The sequence below is a fragment of the Phyllostomus discolor genome, chromosome 6 (assembly GCF_004126475.2).
Source record: "Phyllostomus discolor isolate MPI-MPIP mPhyDis1 chromosome 6, mPhyDis1.pri.v3, whole genome shotgun sequence".
In the NCBI taxonomy this organism is placed as follows: Eukaryota; Metazoa; Chordata; class Mammalia; order Chiroptera; family Phyllostomidae; genus Phyllostomus; species Phyllostomus discolor.
The window spans coordinates 121885008-121903303 of NC_040908.2; the positions used below are offsets into that span (position 1 = coordinate 121885008).

General features: G+C 48.8%; 1 protein-coding gene across 3 annotated transcripts in view; it reads left to right on the forward strand.

Moving 5' to 3' along the window:
• The window catches only part of CLPB (caseinolytic mitochondrial matrix peptidase chaperone subunit B), a 136375-nt gene that overhangs the window by 97231 nt on the left and 20848 nt on the right, over positions 1 to 18296 (forward strand). For all 3 annotated transcript variants that reach the window (XM_028515536.2, XM_036028859.1, XM_036028858.1), the window contains 2 exons: positions 92 to 189; positions 11506 to 11620. In XM_028515536.2, the coding sequence (XP_028371337.1) occupies positions 92 to 189; positions 11506 to 11620 (213 nt within the window). The remainder of the gene's footprint in view (positions 1 to 91; positions 190 to 11505; positions 11621 to 18296) is intronic.

Genomic DNA, 18296 nt, shown 5'->3' on the forward strand with positions numbered 1-18296 from the left:
CTAACACTAAAACCAGGGTTCAAGCCCCTCTGAGGTCCCACTGGTTACTCACAGAGCCTCTGATACCCTCTCTTTCTCCTCCTCCTGCCAGGAGCCAATCCCCTACTGAGGAATGAGATGGGACACAAAGCCTTGGATTATGCCCGAGAAGGGGAAGTGATGAAGCTTCTAAGAACTTCGGAGGCCAAGGTAAGTCTCAGAGAAAGGAAAGGCCTGTGGGCACTCCATGAGGCATTAAATCTTTCATTCATTAAATTATGTCAGGCTTCACACTTCCTCTTAGGTTATTATTGTCTGTTTAAAACAAATCTGACCCCCAGTCTCATCAAGAATAGGAAACTTCCTGTCGTGACCAGGAAGAATTCTGGGTCACTTTTTGCTTCTGAGGATTAACCTTCAAATTTAATTTTTGAGGTAATGGATCTTCTAGCTCCTCTTCGTAGGAGGGAGGCTGGTGAGACAAAATCTTTAGCCCAAATAGTATTTCCTAAAGCCTCGTGAATTCATTCTGTAGCCTCATCAAGTCATCCTTTCCCGTCACCACTCCTCTAGAACCATTCCCTGACCCCTCCTCTCCACACACGCTCCAGAGAACCCAGTATACAGTCTGGGCTGCCCCCACCCCCAGAGTCTTCTTAACTTGATCTTCTCACCCAAACTTTTGAACTCCCTTAAAACAGGACTGCCTCTGGTCCTCCCAGCCACCGAACTGTAACTCGGGAACTACTTGGCAGAATCCAAGAATTATAATCACAAATCTCAGAGCTGGCAGGGACCTCAGAAATCATCAAGTCCAGTGATGGTAAATCATACCGAAGCCAAACCAAATAATCAGAGGAAACTAGAGCTGTTCTGGTTGAAGGAGAGATGGACCTGTTCCTTCCCTGGCTTGTCCGTTCCCTCCTGAACAGCCTCCATGGAGCCTCTGCTGTGGGGCAAACGTTTTAAATTTCTGAAATCAAGTGACTTATTTTACTTCTAGGGAAGTTGGAGCCAGGGGTGTGGTGTGGCTTGCCTTTGGTCCCAGAGTAAGTTAGTATTGAAACTGGAACTAACAGACTTGAGCAAAGTAAGGTTAGACGCAGGACTAGAGTAGAAAACCTGTTTCTGGTGCTGTCTTACGCTCTTTCCTGCGTCGTGGGGTCTTTTATGGGCAGGTTGGCTGAAGTTCCCTGAGATGATTCCGTGTAACAGGGCCCACCTAGTGGCAAATACTCTGTGTCTTGAGTAAGAGCACTGAGGTCGCTGGACTGGGACAGACAGGATGTGGGTTGTGATCCCAGCTCCACCACTGGGTGACTTCAGGCTAGCACTTTCCTTCATCGAAGCTCAGTTTACCTCTGCAGTGAAAACACTGGACTAAACGGTTTCTGAGGTTCCGTTCAGTATACGGTTGTCTGTGTATCAGGATAAACATACTATGCTGTTGTAACAACCCCAAATTTCCGTTGTCCAAAACAACAAAGGTTTATTTTTGCCTCACGCTGCATGTTCCTTGTGGGTCAGTGGCAGGGGGGCGGGGGGGCGGCGGCACAGGGTGCTCTGCTCATCGCAGGCACTCCAGGACCCGAGTGCAGAGCAACCACCCTGTGGCATGTTGCTGATTGCTTGCCAAAGGAAAAGAATTTTCTGGAATACCTTGCATCTGCAGTTAAGTGTTCAGCCTGGAAGTAGAACCCTCCACTTCTGCTCATAACTCATGAACATATTAATCCCATGTTCTTGCCCAATCACAAGGAGACCAAGAGTGAACCTACCATGTATCTAAAAGGGGAAGAACTGGAATTATCTGGGAACCAGTGTTAACTACAATTTGCCTCCTTGGGATCCTCAGTAACCATCTTGCAATGTTTCCCCCAGAGAAGGAGAGGCGTTAGGAAGGTGGACTGGCTTTTATAGCACACTCCAAGGGGCACTTGGGAGCGGCAAAGGGCAACAATTGCACAGAGCAAATGCTTCCCTCTTGTTCAGATTTCCCACCCCTAGAAGCAGCCCTGGAAGTCAGGTCAGCTTTCCCAGGGGCCTTAAGGAAATCCCTAAGCACATTTCAGATAACCTCAGGACTGCATCGCAGTCATCCTTTTGCTTTTCAGGCCTAATTACTGTCTTCTGAAAGCCAGCACTTCAGTTGGCCAAGAGTATAAATGGTCTGTCAGGTAATGTGACTTAGGACTGACTCTTGTCTGGTCATGTAAAGCAAAAAACAGGCCTTTTAGTGCCAGCACAGGGGGAGGGTTAGGGCTGCCGAGGGACCCTTAACAAAATTTGGCTGCCAAAAAAATGGCTTGATGTAGTCCGGAAGGCTTCTGTCCCAAGTTAAGAAATGGCAGTTGCATTCCTCTGTGCCAATCAGACCCTTCTAGACCACAGAGGGCAATTGCGGACACTACCTTCTGAGTAGATTGAGCTCTTAGAATCTGTGCAGAGGGGCGTAGTAAGGGGACAGGAGGAACTGTGCCCTGAGAAGAGGCTGAAGGCAATAGGGTCATCTGGCCCGGAGAGGAGAGATTGCACGTAGGCACAGGAATGGCTGTGAGTGGGAAGGGAGGAGATATCATTCAGTGGCAAAGCTAGGACAGAGCCAAGCTTAAGGGTGGCAGATGCAAGGAGGAGCTCCCTAACAAAGCTGTCGTATAGTACAAGGGGCTGCCTGTAGAGGCTAGACAACCACTTAGAGTTAGCCCAGGGCTCCTGTAACTTCTCAACTGGAAGGCTGTTTCTCTTTTGTCCTTTCATGTGATCTGGATTTCCTACATATGGAATGTCCAGCTGTCCTCTGAGCATCTGCACCTGATCGCTCTGCCATCCCATTGGATTTTAACCAGCTGAACTGCCCCCCAGCTCTCCCTCGATGTCAGCAGTATTGTCTTTCATTTGCTTAGTGTCTGCGTAGTCACCCATTCTTTCTGCTCTGTTATTCCCCTCCAAGCTGCAGAGCTACCTCTTCAAAATTGTGAGGCAGAGTTTCTAAGGAAGAGCACTGCTTTAGACCTGGTTTCTGTCTCCCTCTGCCAGAAAGGAAGCAGCAGCTGCTGTTGCATTCAGGCCCTCTGTTTGTAACAAACATAATGACTCAGGCCTGGAGGGTGCAGAGGCTCCAGCCTGAGACCTCATCTCCTGGCTCTTTGTCTAGACACAGGTTAGCACCACTCTGATCTTATTTTACTCCTCTTCTGTCCGTCCGGCATCCTCTGCCACCCAGCTCAGCCTCTTCCACCTTCACCTATCACTCTGTAGTCAAATATGTGCTCATTACAGAAAATTTTAATTGTAAAAGTCATCTGTCCTATCATAGAAAATTAGGAAAGTAAAAGAAGAGAATTAAATAATTCAGTACATATTTATAAATGACATCTGTGTGTTACACTCTGGGCTGTGTGGGAAGAAGACAGTTGGTGAAACATTGAAGCAGATCAGTCTGACAAGGAGACAGGCAGGTGAACTATGTCACCACTGAGTCATCAGTCCCAGGGAAGCCCTGGAACTGTGAAAACCCTGAGGTGGCTTCTCATCCTGCCTAGATCAAGGAAGGCTTCCTGGAAGAGATGTCAACTAGCAGAATCTCAATTAAAAGCCTTTATACCTATACATATTGATATTTTTAATTATTTATAATAATAGTAGGTGCCATTTATCTAGTGTATTCAGGCACTATACCAGGTGCTTTAATACATATTTTTCTAGTCCTATAACAAATCTATGAAGCAGTTCTTCTGCCATTTTGTAGATGGGAAACTAGAGCTGAAAGAAGTCAGGTGACTTACAGAAATCAAGTTGTTATAAGTAACTATTGAGATATAAATCAGAGATTTCCTCTTATCATCCTGTATTTACCTTTTGTGGATCATACCTATACATATTCACATAGATGACCTTTTTAAAACCTGGTTGATAGTTTACCATATACTTGTACACCAAGGATCTCAAACTGGCAGCCGTGTTTTATTGTGCCAACCCAGAATTTCTAAAAGTATGAGTGTAATGCTTTAGAGGTTAGAGCACGGACTTTCTAGCCGCCCGCCTTCCCATTCCCTATTGTATGTGCTTGCCTATCAGACATCTATATCTCCTACTTGGCTCTCAAGGTTTTTGAATTATGATCCTAGGTCCTTATTTGGAATCTGCTTTTTTTTTCCCTTAATGTTATTTCTTGAGATTTTCCTATTTTAAAATTATCCGTTAGCCTAATTTTTTATTTCATCCTGCCTTTTAAAAGGTGTTATTTATCTAAAATCTCTGTCATTTTAATTGATCTAAATGAGTTTCTCCTCACTGTTGGTTTACTCAGTTCTCTCAGCATTCTGTGTAGAGAAGCCTCCTCGGGGCCCCCAAGAAGATCCAGAGGTGGATGAAGGTCAGCTCCTGTCCCCTGAGCCGGCCATCTGGGAGAGGAGGATGGGGAGAGGCAGATGGGGAAAGGCAGGCACTGCCAGCTTTGATACCCACAGACTGGCTTGTGCTTTAGGGGAGGGGTCTACACGGAGTTTGTGGGGCTCCAAGAAAGCATGATCTCCTCCAGGCAGAATGACCAGGTCAGGCTTCATAGAGAAGGTAGCCTGTGGTCTCACTTTGCAGGATTTCCCTAGGTGGAGAGTTTAATACTTAAAGCTTAGACCGTTTTCCTGTCTTAACTAAGTGACGAAGGAGAAGTAGAAATATATCTCTGTGCACATGATGGCAGATAAAACAAAAATATGGAGAGCTATTCCATGATGAATATTCAGCTGAGGGGGACGTGCTGGTGCCAACCCACATCTCCACTCCCAGATCCTCACTCCACCGAGACTCACGAGGAATTTATTGCTCATTTTAATCACACCCAGAGAATGAATTGGCAGGAATATTAGGCAGATAGACCTATCATATATATTTTATTTGCATATCCCAGTGACAGAATCACAAGCACATTTCCTATCTCTATATTTTTTCATTTGCTTCAGGGGTAGCTGGGGATGCAATACTCCCCTGGGCCCCCATTCAAGGCTGCAAGCCTGGGTGCTCCCACCAGAGCTAAAGGAAGGTTTCCAGGAGGGAAGGGGTGAGGCTTGCAGGAGGGTAGGATGGTTATGTTCCTTGTGGTTTAGGGTAAGGAGAGACCCCTCCCTTTCCCTGCCTAGCCTCTCCCCTGCTGCACGTCTCGTCGTCTCGTCTCGTTGTGAGTGTCGGTGCCGAGCCCTGTGCTTGGCCCTGGGGGGGTGAAAACACTGTCTGCCCTTCATCACAGTGCTCTGTGCTTTATGGGGACAGTTTTTTGCATTGTCTTTTGTTTTAACTTCTTGAAAACTTTTTATTGAAATATATTTGTACAAGGTGCACACATTATAGGTGCACTTCTCAGGGTAGTTTCACAAACTAAATACACCTCCCCGAGAAAGAGGCAATTACACGCTCTCAGAAGCCACTGCATCCTCCCTTCCAGTCACTCCCCATCCCCCAAGGACAAGATTTATTTTGACTCATTTTAATTTTTTTTTTACATAATTTCAACAAATAGTACACTGAATTCTTATAAACCCTTCATCCAGATCACCAGTCGTTAACATTTATCACACTTGTTTTATCACTTACATATGCACAAATTCTGTATATAAAGATACACTTTTTCTGAATCATTTGAAGGTAAGTTATACCCATTATGCCCCTTCGTCTCTCAATATTTATATGAATTTCCCACAAAACAAGAACATTTTCTTATATAACCTCAATACAGTCCTCAAAATCAGAGCATTGTATTAATACTGCCTTGACATCCTAATGAGTACAAACTGGTTATTTTGTGGACTATCCCTCAATTTGGGTTTGTCTAATGTTTCCTAAAAACTCAACTCAGATTATGCATTTCTGGCAAGAACACCCTCTGGTGTTTATTTTCATAAATTCATTAGGTAGTCCTGTGCTAAAAGTAAAGATAGGAAATTTGTGTTTTAAGTCTCATCTCCCTAAATAGACTCTGAACTCCCTGAAGGCAGAGAGCAGGTCTTATTTCCAGGGTGGAAAGTGCAGGCCCTGGAGCCAAACTATAAGGATTAGTGTCTGTCTCTATTACCTGCTACCAGTAGAACCTTGCTTTAATTTACTTTATCTCTTGTATATTGAGGGATGAGATACTCTGAACTTCATAAGGTTGTGAGGATTAGAACAGCTGGTCCCAAATCAAGCAAGACTCACCGATGGATACTAAAAACAGTGAGTGGAAGTTTGAGGAATAACAGGATATTCACATAGTCTGAGTCTCACCCCACAAGATACTTAATAATTACAAAGGGAAAAATGATAGTGGAGAAACCTGGCCCAGACCACCTTGACCAAGTGATCAAAGGTAACGTCACCAGTTACAACACACAGTAGCATCAGGTGCCTTCTGATCTCACTGAGAACACAACTCATTTCCGCACTCCAGCCTCTGCTTGCCCCTCTTAGCCATCTCTCAGCAGTCTTGTCTCTGGATCAGCCCAGCTCTTTGCAGAGGGGTGACATGACCTGGTTTACGTGGAATCCAGGATGCTGACATAGTGGTCACTGGGCTGATGGGACAGATGCCTGTCCTGTGCCCAGCTTTCCTCTACAGAAATGTGTACTTTATGAGCTTGTTCAAGAGACTTCCTTTCTTTCTTTTTTAAAGAGAGGGGAAGGGAGGGCAAAAGAGGGGAGAAAAACATCAGTGTGAGAGAGAAACATCGGCCGGTTCCCTCTCATATGCACCCTCAACCAGGGACTGAACTCCCAACCCAGGCATATGCCCTGACTAGGAATCAAATCGGTGACCTTTCAGTTTGTGGGACGATGCCCAACCAACTGAGCCACACCAGCCCGTGGCTCAAGAGACTTTCAAGCCTGTCTCATCACCTGGTCTCTCACATCTGGTCTGCATCCCCTGGGCTCCTCTTGTCATCATTCCCCCCACTCAGGTTTCTTCTCATCACATCCCCTGCATCTCATCTGTTGCCCCCTGGTCCCCTTTGTTGGCCTCCCTACCCAGCTCTCTCTCTGTCACCCCCAGCTTCAGGCCTGGTAGAAGCCCTGCCTATGATGTGAGTTGGGGTTGGAATCAGAAGAGTGGGGCATGTCTGTCTGTCTGTGAGCAGCCAGTGGGCTCTGTGGCCCTGAACTCCCACAAGAGGCAAACTGCAGCTTGGCCTCTTCTCTTCCTCCTCGTACCTATCCCATTCCTGCCCAGAGTCTCATTACGCCTGCCACCCCTGCCCCAGCCACCCTCTCAGTGAACACACTGCCAAGTTCATTATCAGACCTGCTCCCTGAGAAATACCCAACGGTAATGGTGGCTGACCTAATCCTTCTCCCTATAACCCTCCCCTGCAGACACACTCAGTCCAGCTACCCACCTCTAAGCGAGCCCAACTAGGCTTTGCCTTGGCCTCCCAGCCCTTTCCTGTAAATGCACTCACAGCCAGGAGGGGTGCCATATTAAATCAAGAGTGATGGAAACCAGTGGCCGCGATTATCCAGCCAAGATGTAGCGTAGGGAGCTGGTTGCTGCTGGCTCCAGGTGAGGGCTCCTGAAGCTAATTGCATATGGCTTTTATTAAGAAGATGATCACTCCCCCCCTCCTGCTGTCCTGGGTGGCTTCTTCCTAGTGTCTCTCAGGCCAGCACCCTCTGCTTCTGTAGGCTGGGTTACCTGCTTATCTTCTCTAGTGGAACCCTGTAAAGGCACAGGCTTGACCTTAGTCCCTGTAGCCTTCCTTCCCATCTCCTCAAAAAGCCAGGAACAATAGTAACCCACATCTGTGGAGTCCTTCCCAAGTGTCTTCTCCCATTCTCCTCTCTCTTCTTTCCCAAGAAGAGTATATACAGACCAAGTACTTTCCTTTCCTAGGTTCTTCCACTGGCTAGCGTTTCACAGGCCTGGGCTCATAGTTCATGCCTTAAAAAGTAATTAATTCAACACTTTTTTTTTTTACAAAGTCTGCTAAGCATTAGAGAAAGAGCATGAAGCAGTACTCTTCTACATGGTTTAATTCCAGCATCCTGTACATTTTTGTCTAAAATTCTGATGCATTTTCAGGAGTTTTTCTGAATAGATATTCAGTGCTCCAAGCCAATAGAGAATCAGGACATGCTCAGATTTAGGCCATGGGTTAAATCTTTCCTGGGACCATCTAGAAAGTCCTGAGAAACCAGCCAGGTCATGATGTAACCTTTCCCTACCCTCGCCCCCATAGAACTCAAGGACCCTTTCCCCTTGTCCAAGAAAATAGCAGGAATTGTAAGATACCCTAAAACCATGACACTGAAGAAGAGTTACAGGACATAGAAATGTTTCCCTGGAGAAAACAAGGAGGTCATGGTGATCGTACCCAAATCAGTAAAGGGTGAGGAAAGTCATGTTAGGCTTGGCCCGCAGCAAAGGAAAAAGATGTGTTGTGTTCTGTTCTGTGAGGCCGCACGGAACAGTGGGTAGAAAGTACCTAGAGGCAGAATTCTGTACCATGCAAGGACACACAGTGGAGCCCAGTCGGTGTTGGGACTGTACCCCGCTGGGTTCCTCGGGGGAAGGAGTCGGGGGCCACTTCTGGGGCAGTGGGGGCATCCAAGTGGACTTGGCTTCTGGCTTCTGCTTGAGCCAGAGTACCTCTTCTTTTTATGCACAGAGCTTCATGCAGATTAAATTAGCATAGAGGCCTCCCGAGGGCCAGGTACTGTGCTTTCCCCTGGAGTCTCTCACGTACCACTCGTACGTACACATTCATTGCGCCAGAGACTCTGCTGCACGCTTTGTATGCGTTTTCTCATCTAATCCCCACCAGTGTCCCACAGGGATCCTGCAAGGTAGCTACCAGAGCCATCCTCATGTTAGAGGTGAGGAAACTGAAATTCAAGGAGGTGAATTAAATTCCTCAGGGTCAGCTAGCTAATAGGTAGATGAGGGGAGGTTTGAATTCAGGTCTGTTGGAGCAAAGCTGCTTCTTTTTGCCACTCGCCCTGCCCTAAACTTCAGATGGGGACAACTGTGAGAATCAAATATGATGCTCTGTACCAAATGCTGAGTACAGTGCCTGGAGCACAGCCTAGGGTCCACAGATAGTAGTTACCTCCTTCGGCTGACAGCATGTGTTGACTCCTTCCACAAGCAGGCCCTGCTGGGTGCTGGAGCTGTAGAGGTGAAAAACATACAGCCTTTGTCACTAAGGACTTTATGGACCAGTAAGGAGAGATAAACAGGCAGTCAAGTAAGTGCTCCACAGGTCCTGGCGCAGGCACAAAGCCTTACAGCAGGCTTCTTAGACAATGTAGTATTAAAGCAGAGATCACCGAGGCACTAGGGATGAGTGGGAATGGGGGCAACTTCTGTGGTGAGGGAGCAGTGTGAGCAAAAGGCCTAGAGGTGGGAATGCCCGTCACTGAGGGGAAGTGAGGAAAGAGGCCCAGCACACGGTGGAGGACAGCCTCCACCGCTTCGAGCCCCTCCGTGGTCCGCCTGACTGCAGGCTGGCCACGCCGCCAGCCAGGGCTGTACCAGCCGGTCTGTGTGCATCTCACTGTCAGCCTTCCAGCAGAGTGGACCCAAGTGCTGAGAGGGGCCGGGTGGGCAGGGAGGAGGAGGAGGCAGATATATGACTGGAGTCGTCAGAGCCAGGTGATGTATGTGGCGCCTGAGGGAGCTGCACAGTGACACTCTGGATTCCAGCCGGCAAGCGTCGCTCCGCTGGGATTGGCGCCGAATTATTGCTCCATATGAAACCCCAGGACTGATGGGAGCTTTCAGTTACAGACTGATAGCAACAACCAAAATTGGATTGTTTGCTATTTATTTTTTTTAACTTCTGTCAAGGTCACTACTGTAACAGGAAAACACTGCCCAACCAGCAGGTATTTTTCATCCACTCGCCCACAAGAGCAATCTGCAGCCACAACTTTTGTGACAGGGCCTTACCTTGGCAGCTTGCTTTCTGGAAATCTGTCAGTACTTCAGGGGTCTGAGGGGAAAGGAGCCTGCATCCTCCACCCCAGCACCTGCTCTCTGCCCCTCTCCCCTGGCTTCAGTTAAGTGCTTTCTCACGGGGCCCATGCATTCACCCCTCCCTGCCTGCTCTACAAATAGTCCCACGACTTCCACCTGGTCCAGTATTCCAGCTTCTTTTAGCCTCCTGTCTCCCAGAAAGCACCCCCAACATGTTCCACACATTATGCACCCTTTCCTTCTCTGGACTCCGGCACCGCCCAGTCTAGCTGTTAATTCCTTTTTCTGTCCGTCGTCACATTCATTTTTGCAGACATTTTCACTGATGCCTCTACCGTGCCAAGACTTGTGCTAGAAATAGCAGCGAGGAAAAAACAGTGCCTGCCCTCAAGGAGCTCATCATTGATTTAGAGTAGAGTACACTTTCATAAACATGCAACAAAATTGTTTTCAAGGGGTTCAGGATTTTAGGGGGTGGGTGGGTAGTGATAGGCACAGGGTTAGAAATGGACGTGATGCTTTGGAACTGAGGAGAATGGTCGATTCTGCCTGAAAAATATTTGTGCACAGACCCTGCCTCACTTCCCCTGCCTGACTTTGACCTTCCTGACGGCAGGGCCTGGCTCTCTCTCTCCTTCCTCACAGTGCGAGCAAGCTCGGGGGCTTCTGCCTTTACAAAGCGGACCACACGCAGGGCCAGCACATGCCAGGCACTCAGCATCACTGGGACCTCCCAGGAGGTGGAGCACAGTTCTCCTCCTTCTCCCCGCCCCACCTTTCCACCATGGTGTGCACAGGGCTTAGCACATAGCAATTGAGGAATAATTGTGTTTAATTGAAATGCAGTATCATTGAAGTGGAGGGTGTTCATAACTCTGGTTGAAAGCCAAGAGGTTTTACCCTGGCTGGCATAGCTCTGTGGATTGAGTGCGGGCTACGAACTAAAGTGTCGCAGGTTCGATTCCCAGTCAGGGCACATGCCTGGGTTGTAGGCCATGACCCCCAGCAACTGCACATTGATGTTTCTCTCTCTCTCTCTGTCTCCCTCCCCTCCCTCTCTAAAAATAAATTAAAATAAAATCTTTTAAAAACAAAAAAAAAGAAGAAGGTTTTCAAGAGGATAAGTGGAAAGGGAAAAGCACCTGTATTTGTTAAGCACTTACTGCATGCCGGCCACGATGCTGGGTGCATTATATAGATCATCATATTTAATCCCTAATTAATAGATAAAATTGAGGTGAAGTAACTTCCTCAAGGTAATAAGTACATTTTGTAAGTGATATAACTGGGATTCAAACCCAGGTCTTCTGTCAGACTTTAGAGTCAAGGGTTAATTTAACAGCCATACTTACTTAACTAGCAGGATGAGCCGGGACCCCTGGACAGTGGCCAGCTGAGGTAAGGAGATGGGGTGAAGGGTAGATGAGAGGACAGGGGAAGGACTAGGCCTGCAGCGATCATGAGCCAGAGCTGTGCATCCTGGCCCTGGAGAGCCAAGTCTCTGTTTTGAGATGGGGGATAGAATGGAACTAGGATCCTGCTGGGCCCGGCACTCCTGAGCCACCTTTGCTCTCTCCCCACAGTACCAGGAGAAACAGCGGAAGCGTGAAGCTGAGGAGCGGCGCCGATTTCCACTGGAGCAGCGGCTGAAGGAGCACATCATTGGCCAGGAGAATGCCATCGCCACCGTGGGTGCAGGTGAGTGTGTGAGATGCTAGCCCACACTGAAAAGGGCAGGGGAGCGCACAGTCTGCTGCAACAAACTGTACATCCTGCTGTCACCATGCTGGGGAGGGAGCTAAAAATATTACAACATCTGTTGAGTACTTTCTATTAGGCATTAGGAAAAGCTCTTCGCATATGTTCTATCATTTAATCTTTGTAGCAACCCTGTGAGTTTGGTACCGTTAAACCCCCATTTTACAGATGAGGAAGCTGAGTCACAGAGCACTTAATTACTTGCTGAAGGCTTCTTTTCCTATATTTACACTTTAACTCTGGCCTTTAGCTGGTCCACTGTTTTCCATATCCCCACTTTTCAGGTAGGGAAACTGAGACCCAGAGAGAAATAGGAGCTTGTCCATAACAAGTAGTGTAGCAGCTCCTGTCTTCTGCCACTGACTCAATTTTAGGTAAAATGTCCTGAACCAGTTTTGAGTGCCTTCTTCTCCACCCCAGAAGCTCCTATGTCCCATACTTTGACCCCTGGGAGGCATACTACCTGCTGGTATAACCAGTAGCCTAATGCCCCTCCTACCCATGCCAACCCCACTGACCCAGGCACATGACTCCCTCGGGGTGACCTCAGACAGACACTGCAAGGGCGGAGGAACTCATGCCTGGTTTGGAGAAGGGGATGTCCCCAAGGCAGTGGTTCTCAAAGCATGGTCCGTGGACCAGTCTTGTCACCGTCCTCTGCAGCCTCGTTAGACATGCAGAGCTCAGGCCACACCCCAGACCTGTGGAATCAGAAACTGGGGATGGAGCCAAACAACCCATGTTTTAACAGGCCCTGCAGGCGATGTGGCTGCTCAGCTGAAGTCTAAAAACCTCCGTCTTGTCTTGGTCAGTCCCCTTCACGTGCGGCCTACCTCTCCTCTCCAAACATTTGGTCGCACCACATGCAGTTCAGCAACTGCCAAGGACAACACCAGGTTCTGCTCATGGATGAAGGAGGCATCAGGCTGAAATTGTGCCCCTCTGGGATATTCTGGGGTGGCATTTTCAGCCCTAGGAAACCAATTAGAGGAATAATTGGAAAATGAAGTTGGTTGTCCCTGTGATATACAGAACCCAGCCTGATCTTCATCATCCTCACATACACCAGTGGGACTCATGTGACAGCTGTGGGCCCCTCATCAAGGGCTTGACCCCATCAACAGATAACAGTAGCCCAGTGACCAGAGCTGTCTCACCAGCAAGAGGTCAGCCAGCTGCCTCCTGGCACACACAGGAGCCAGGGAAAGCTTTTTTTAATGTATAAGGCCTGACTGCTCAGACCCAAACCACACCAAGCTGCCCTTTCAGGTCTAGATACAGATACCCACCCTCAGCCACCCCCTTGGAGGTGGAAACCTCCCACTTATTTGCCAACATCGTGTGTGAAGTAGAGGGAGGAGAGACCCTGGGAGCTCTCAGGGGTTGGAGAGAGAAGGAGTAGCCTGTGGGAGAGAGAGATTACCTGGGCAGAGACCTAAGATAGCATCTCTCTGGAGTCTCCTGTCCATTTGGGCCAGAACTGCCTCTGCCATCATAGTCTTTTCCCCCTGCTTCTTACACAGCCTTTTCCCAGCAGGCTGCCTGCTCCTCTGACCTCCTGCTTCTCACCAGCTTCTCAAGCCCATACGATATGTAGCTCCCAGAAGTAGGAGTTGGGGGAGTGGGGAACACTGAGATGGAAAGAATTTGACCAGCCTGGGCTTAAATAGCAGTTCAGCACTTACCAGTTGTGCCATTCAGGCTGTTCACTTAGCTTCTCTGAGCATCAGGGTCCTCCCCTGTGTACTGGGGGGCCAGATCCAGATGGCCTGACTATAGAGCACATGCTCTTCCCAGTGTGTGCTGGGCAGCCCTGAATAAAACCTAGTCCCTGTCCTTAAGATGTTTACTGTCTAGGGCTGGCCGCTGTGCTCTTTCGGCCAGGCCCACAGCTGTTTCCTTCAAGCTGGGACTGATCCTTAGTCCTAGCCCCAGGCTGGCCTGTCTTCCTAGTCCTACAGTTCTCCGCTGCCCCACCCATCTGTGTCCCCTGGTCATGGACCCAAGCAGGAGTAGATGATTCAGCTCCCCATCTCCTAAGGGCTTTCAGAATGCCTACCCTGAGTGCTTCTGTCCAAAGCTCCATTCTGTCACCTAGACTGTGCCTCGGATCAGGAAGGCCCTACTCCTTGTCCTGTGGTATGTAGGTTGACCCTGCCGTGGCTCCAGCAACCCCAGAAGAGACAGAGGCTATTGGAGCCTGGGCTGTGTGTGGGGTTGTTAAGTTAGCACCTTCATTTACAAGGCAATAACTATGTGCCCACCTGCTAGAAGCCCCTCAGCTAGGGACCACAGTTAAAATGGTCAGATAATATTCGGCCGCCTATCCAGGTGAAACCTGAGACACTCTCTGGGTCAGCAGCCTCCCTGGGTTCCCTAGACTAGTGTCACATGTGCGCTAGGAACTGGCTGGGTGGCCCTTGCCACCCCAGGGGTACCATGATGATGGGCAGCCAGAGAAGTGCCGCAGAATGAATTGATTTGATAAATGGCCATTTATTACCCTCTCGAATTGGCTGAAACCAATTTCGGTCACATCAAACCCTGGTAAGTGCTGGGATATTGATTTGTGCAAAGTAATACAGTGAATTTATCAGTGTGATCCCCAGCTGCAGGGCTTCTAGCAGGCCTGGTACACAGTTACCACCTTACAAATGGAGGAGATAACACACCAACCCCTCGTCCTGGGCCTCTGGTCTTCTAGCATTATTGGAGCCAAAGCAGAACCAACCTACATACCATAATCCAGAGTCTTGGCATTGAAAACAAGGCTTTCCTTCCAGAATCCAGAGCTGTTCTTGGTCAGGGGTAAAAGTGGATGCCTGCCTCATGGGGCAGATCTGGGAGTTCAGAGCCTCTGTTTCCCACCATCCTCCTCAGAAAGGCAACCAGCTGTCTATCCAGCACATTCACAGCTAGACTCCGCCCCCCATCTCCAACCTGTTCACTTCGTGTTCCTGTCTCTATAAAAGTACCACCATTCCTGGATTCCTAAACAGAAACTTAGATTTTTTTTTGTCCCCTCCCTCCCCCCTCACCCCTTAAAGCCCATTAAGTATCAGTTCCTGTCATTCTACCTCTTGAATGTGTCTGAAACCTGGCCTTTCCTCTCTGTTCTTAATAACCACTGCTCCACCTCAGGCCCTTTGAAGCACACAGTCGCCTCCTCACTGGTCTCTCTACCTCCTTTCCTTCCAGTATAATCACTTTTCCCCAGACGGAGTGCGCTTTGTAAAACCCCCCTGTTTAAAATCCTTGAGTGGCCGTTGCTACTGTAGCCCAGCATGCAGGGCCCACCCCTGCTGTCCCCCCTACTTTGCACTGTGCCCACCAGGGGTGCTACCAGCCACACCAGCTGCCTCTGCTTCCCTGCACGTGCTCTGTTGGTCTCCTGCCTGCATTTGTTGATGTTACCCCTCTGCGCGGAATTCCGTTTCTTCTGGCCCATTCCCCATCCCAGCCATGTCTATCTCCCACACTCTGGCTGGCTTTTACTCAGCTTGACTCAGACCAGGAACAATAATAGACTGTAGACTTCTGAAGGCAGAGACCATGACTGAAATGTTTCTGTTTTCCCGATTCCTGGCATAGCACTCTGCTCAAAGTAGGTGCTTAGAGGAGTTTGTTGAATTAATTGAATGTGGCCCCTTGTCCATCTCTGTGATGTGCTCTGAGAAAAGAGAAGCTGTAAGCCTGCTTCCTAGCAGTCCACAAGCATACTGGGAATGTGACTGTAGCTAAATGTTCATTATAACACCCATACTACTTCACCTTCAACCCCTGGGGCGGACAGGATATTCCCCAAACTTGGTTTGAGCAGCCTCCTCAGGGCAGGTCAGCTAAACACCTGGAAACTTCCCTGTGGCTCCCTCTGACTGGGGGCCTGTCCCCAACACCCGTTGCACCTGGCCCCAGTTGACTTCGAAGCCCTCGAACTCCCTTAGGGAAGCTCTGCCACCCGAGCACTCTTCCTTGCTGCGGTTGGGCCCGAACTCAGAATCTCAGCATCAACCATGTGGCGCACAGTGGGCACACACTTCTCTCTCATGCATCACTTCTCTCTTTGACTAATCTGAAACTCTAAACTTCCCAGGTCCTGTATCTTCCTGCACCCTCTCTTGGAGTCCTGTTTCCAAGTCACTTCTGAGTTGTGGAGTGGCAGTAATTAATTTAGAAAAGTGCTTGTAGTTCCACCTCCATACCTCACCACTTCAGATGTCTCTCCTGTGCCCCTGCTGTTCTCCTTATCTGGACGGCCCCACCCTTCCACTGGCCTGCTGAGACACTCGAGACCCAGAGCTTCCTGTGGACACCGTTTATCACTGCACTTACCACAGGGCATGAGTTTGTATGTCTTTCTCCCCCCAAAGGTCAGCAGCAACCTCACATTCAGCTCTTTCCCCAGGATTGGGCACACAGGTGTGTAAAACATTGTTGAACTCCAATGAAGGAAGTCTTAGTCCATTTGATACTCTGCTTCTCCCCAACACAGCTTCTCATCTCAACCTCTTTCTGGAAGTGTCGCTCTTCCCTCCAGCAGTGCCTGACCGCAGTATGCGTGCACAGACGCAGTGTGTAGGCTCAGCAAAAGCCATCCTTTGCATTTTTAATATATTGGCTCCTCAGTGAGTAGCAACAGTCTGCCTTTAGAAAAATAAGTCCTTCAAGGCTGACTGTTCTCTTGTCATCCTCCACTCTCGAGGCTCCCGTGTCCACTCAGTCAGCAGGTACTTTGGGAGCACTTGCTGTGCCTCTGGAACCCACGAGCTGTAGACAGGAAATTGCTAATGGACATTCAGGTGACTCTCAACCAGGAAAGTCCCTCTGAAGAACTGGTTCCCCTAGGAGACGCCACAAGCATGGAACACCAGGTTAGGTTTAAAAAATGCCCCACACTAGATTGCTTAGAACATATCAGGAAGGAAGAGTCAGACTGCCCCAGACTCTTGAATTGATGGACGCAAAGCCTGGGACAGCAGGAGGAAGCAGCTCTTCCCCCCCTCCCTTTGGTTCTGCACACGCTGGGTCTTCCCTTCTGGAATGACTGCCTGGCTCTCTCCCCCTCGTTATCCAGGCAGGCGTCGGTCAGGCACAAATGGCCCTTCGCACGCTTCTCCCAGTGCTCCCGTCCCATTTGCAGCCCCTAGTTTTCATGGCCACATTCATCAAAAAGATACAGACCTTATTTTAGGGTTTTTTTGTAGGTGCCCGAGTACCTAGCACAGAGCTTATTTGCTGAACAAATAGGCTCCCTGGAGAAGGGTTAAGAAGAGAAGAGAAACCTTTTCACCCAAGGGTAGTTGTAACCATTGGGAGCCATAAAAAGACTCTTAGGTTCAGGCCTCACTTTCTCTGTAAAATGGGAGTTAAGTATCTGTTCTTTCCCCCCCCATGATTCCAGAAGGACTGAGAATTAATTCATTTAGTCAGCCAGCATTATACCACTGTCAGGCTATTCCCAAAGGCCCCTCTGAAAACAACTCCTGGCACCTGCTCCCACAGAATGCACAGTGAGATTGGAGCACACCCTCCCCGGACACAAAGGCCCAGGCAGATGAAACCCCTTGTGCTGCCCCTCTCTGAGCCTCATTCCCCTTGTCTGTAAGGTGGAGATAATACCTACTGCTCAGGATTATTCCCAGGAGGACAGAGATACCCGTAAAATACCAGAGCTGGTGGCTGTGGCCACTGCTGCTGCTATGGCTACCATTATTTTTACTCTTATTATTATTTCACTTCTTGCAACTTACAGAATGCTTTTGTAAACATTAACTCATTTAATCTCATGTGGGGCTAATTCAGGATGTATTGTATTACCACTTTCTAGGTGAAGAAACCAAGGCCCTAAAGAAATAGAAGTCAATCAGTTAGTAAGTGGCAGGGTTGAGGCTCCAACCTAAACTCTGTAACTCCTACCCTCTCCACCCTGCCACCCCACCGATGAATACAACCAGAGCAAACAGACCGTGAGAGTAATGGGCAAGCGTGGGATGGTGAGGTTCACCAAGCAGGGTTGTTGTGGGTCCTGACCAGTGTGTCTCAGTTGGTTGAGTGTCATTCCACAAAGCGATAGGTCCCCAGCTGGATTCCTAGTCAGGGCATATGCCTGAGTTGCGAGCCTGGACCCCAATTAGGGAGCATGTTTCTCTCACACACCAATGTTTTTGTCCCTCTCTTTCTCCCTCCTTTCCTCTCTCTCTAAATATAAATAAAAATCTTAAAAAATAGTTGTGGCAGGCAAGTTTTGGGATAGTCCATTAGTGGTAGACATGGCCAGGTGCTCTGGTAAGGGGAGGACCCAGCAAGGAGGCAGTGGATCGGGCCCCACACGTGGAGAGACGGCCAGGCCTGCTGGGAGCTTGCAGGGATGAGACCAGCCAGTAAAGGAGACACTGGCATCATCTCAAGCCCAAGAGCACAGTTCAGGGAACAGGGTTCTTGAGACCCTGTGTTGGACGGCTGCTTGAGCCAGACAGTTTTCAAGGTGAGGCCAGGGTATGAGGAGGGGCTGGGGTATGAGGAGGGGTTGGGGCTGGGACAGGCAGACCCCTTTCCTTTAACTCCTCAAAAGCCAGCCATAGCTGAGGGGTAAAGCCCAGGGCCTTTATTTCTTTAC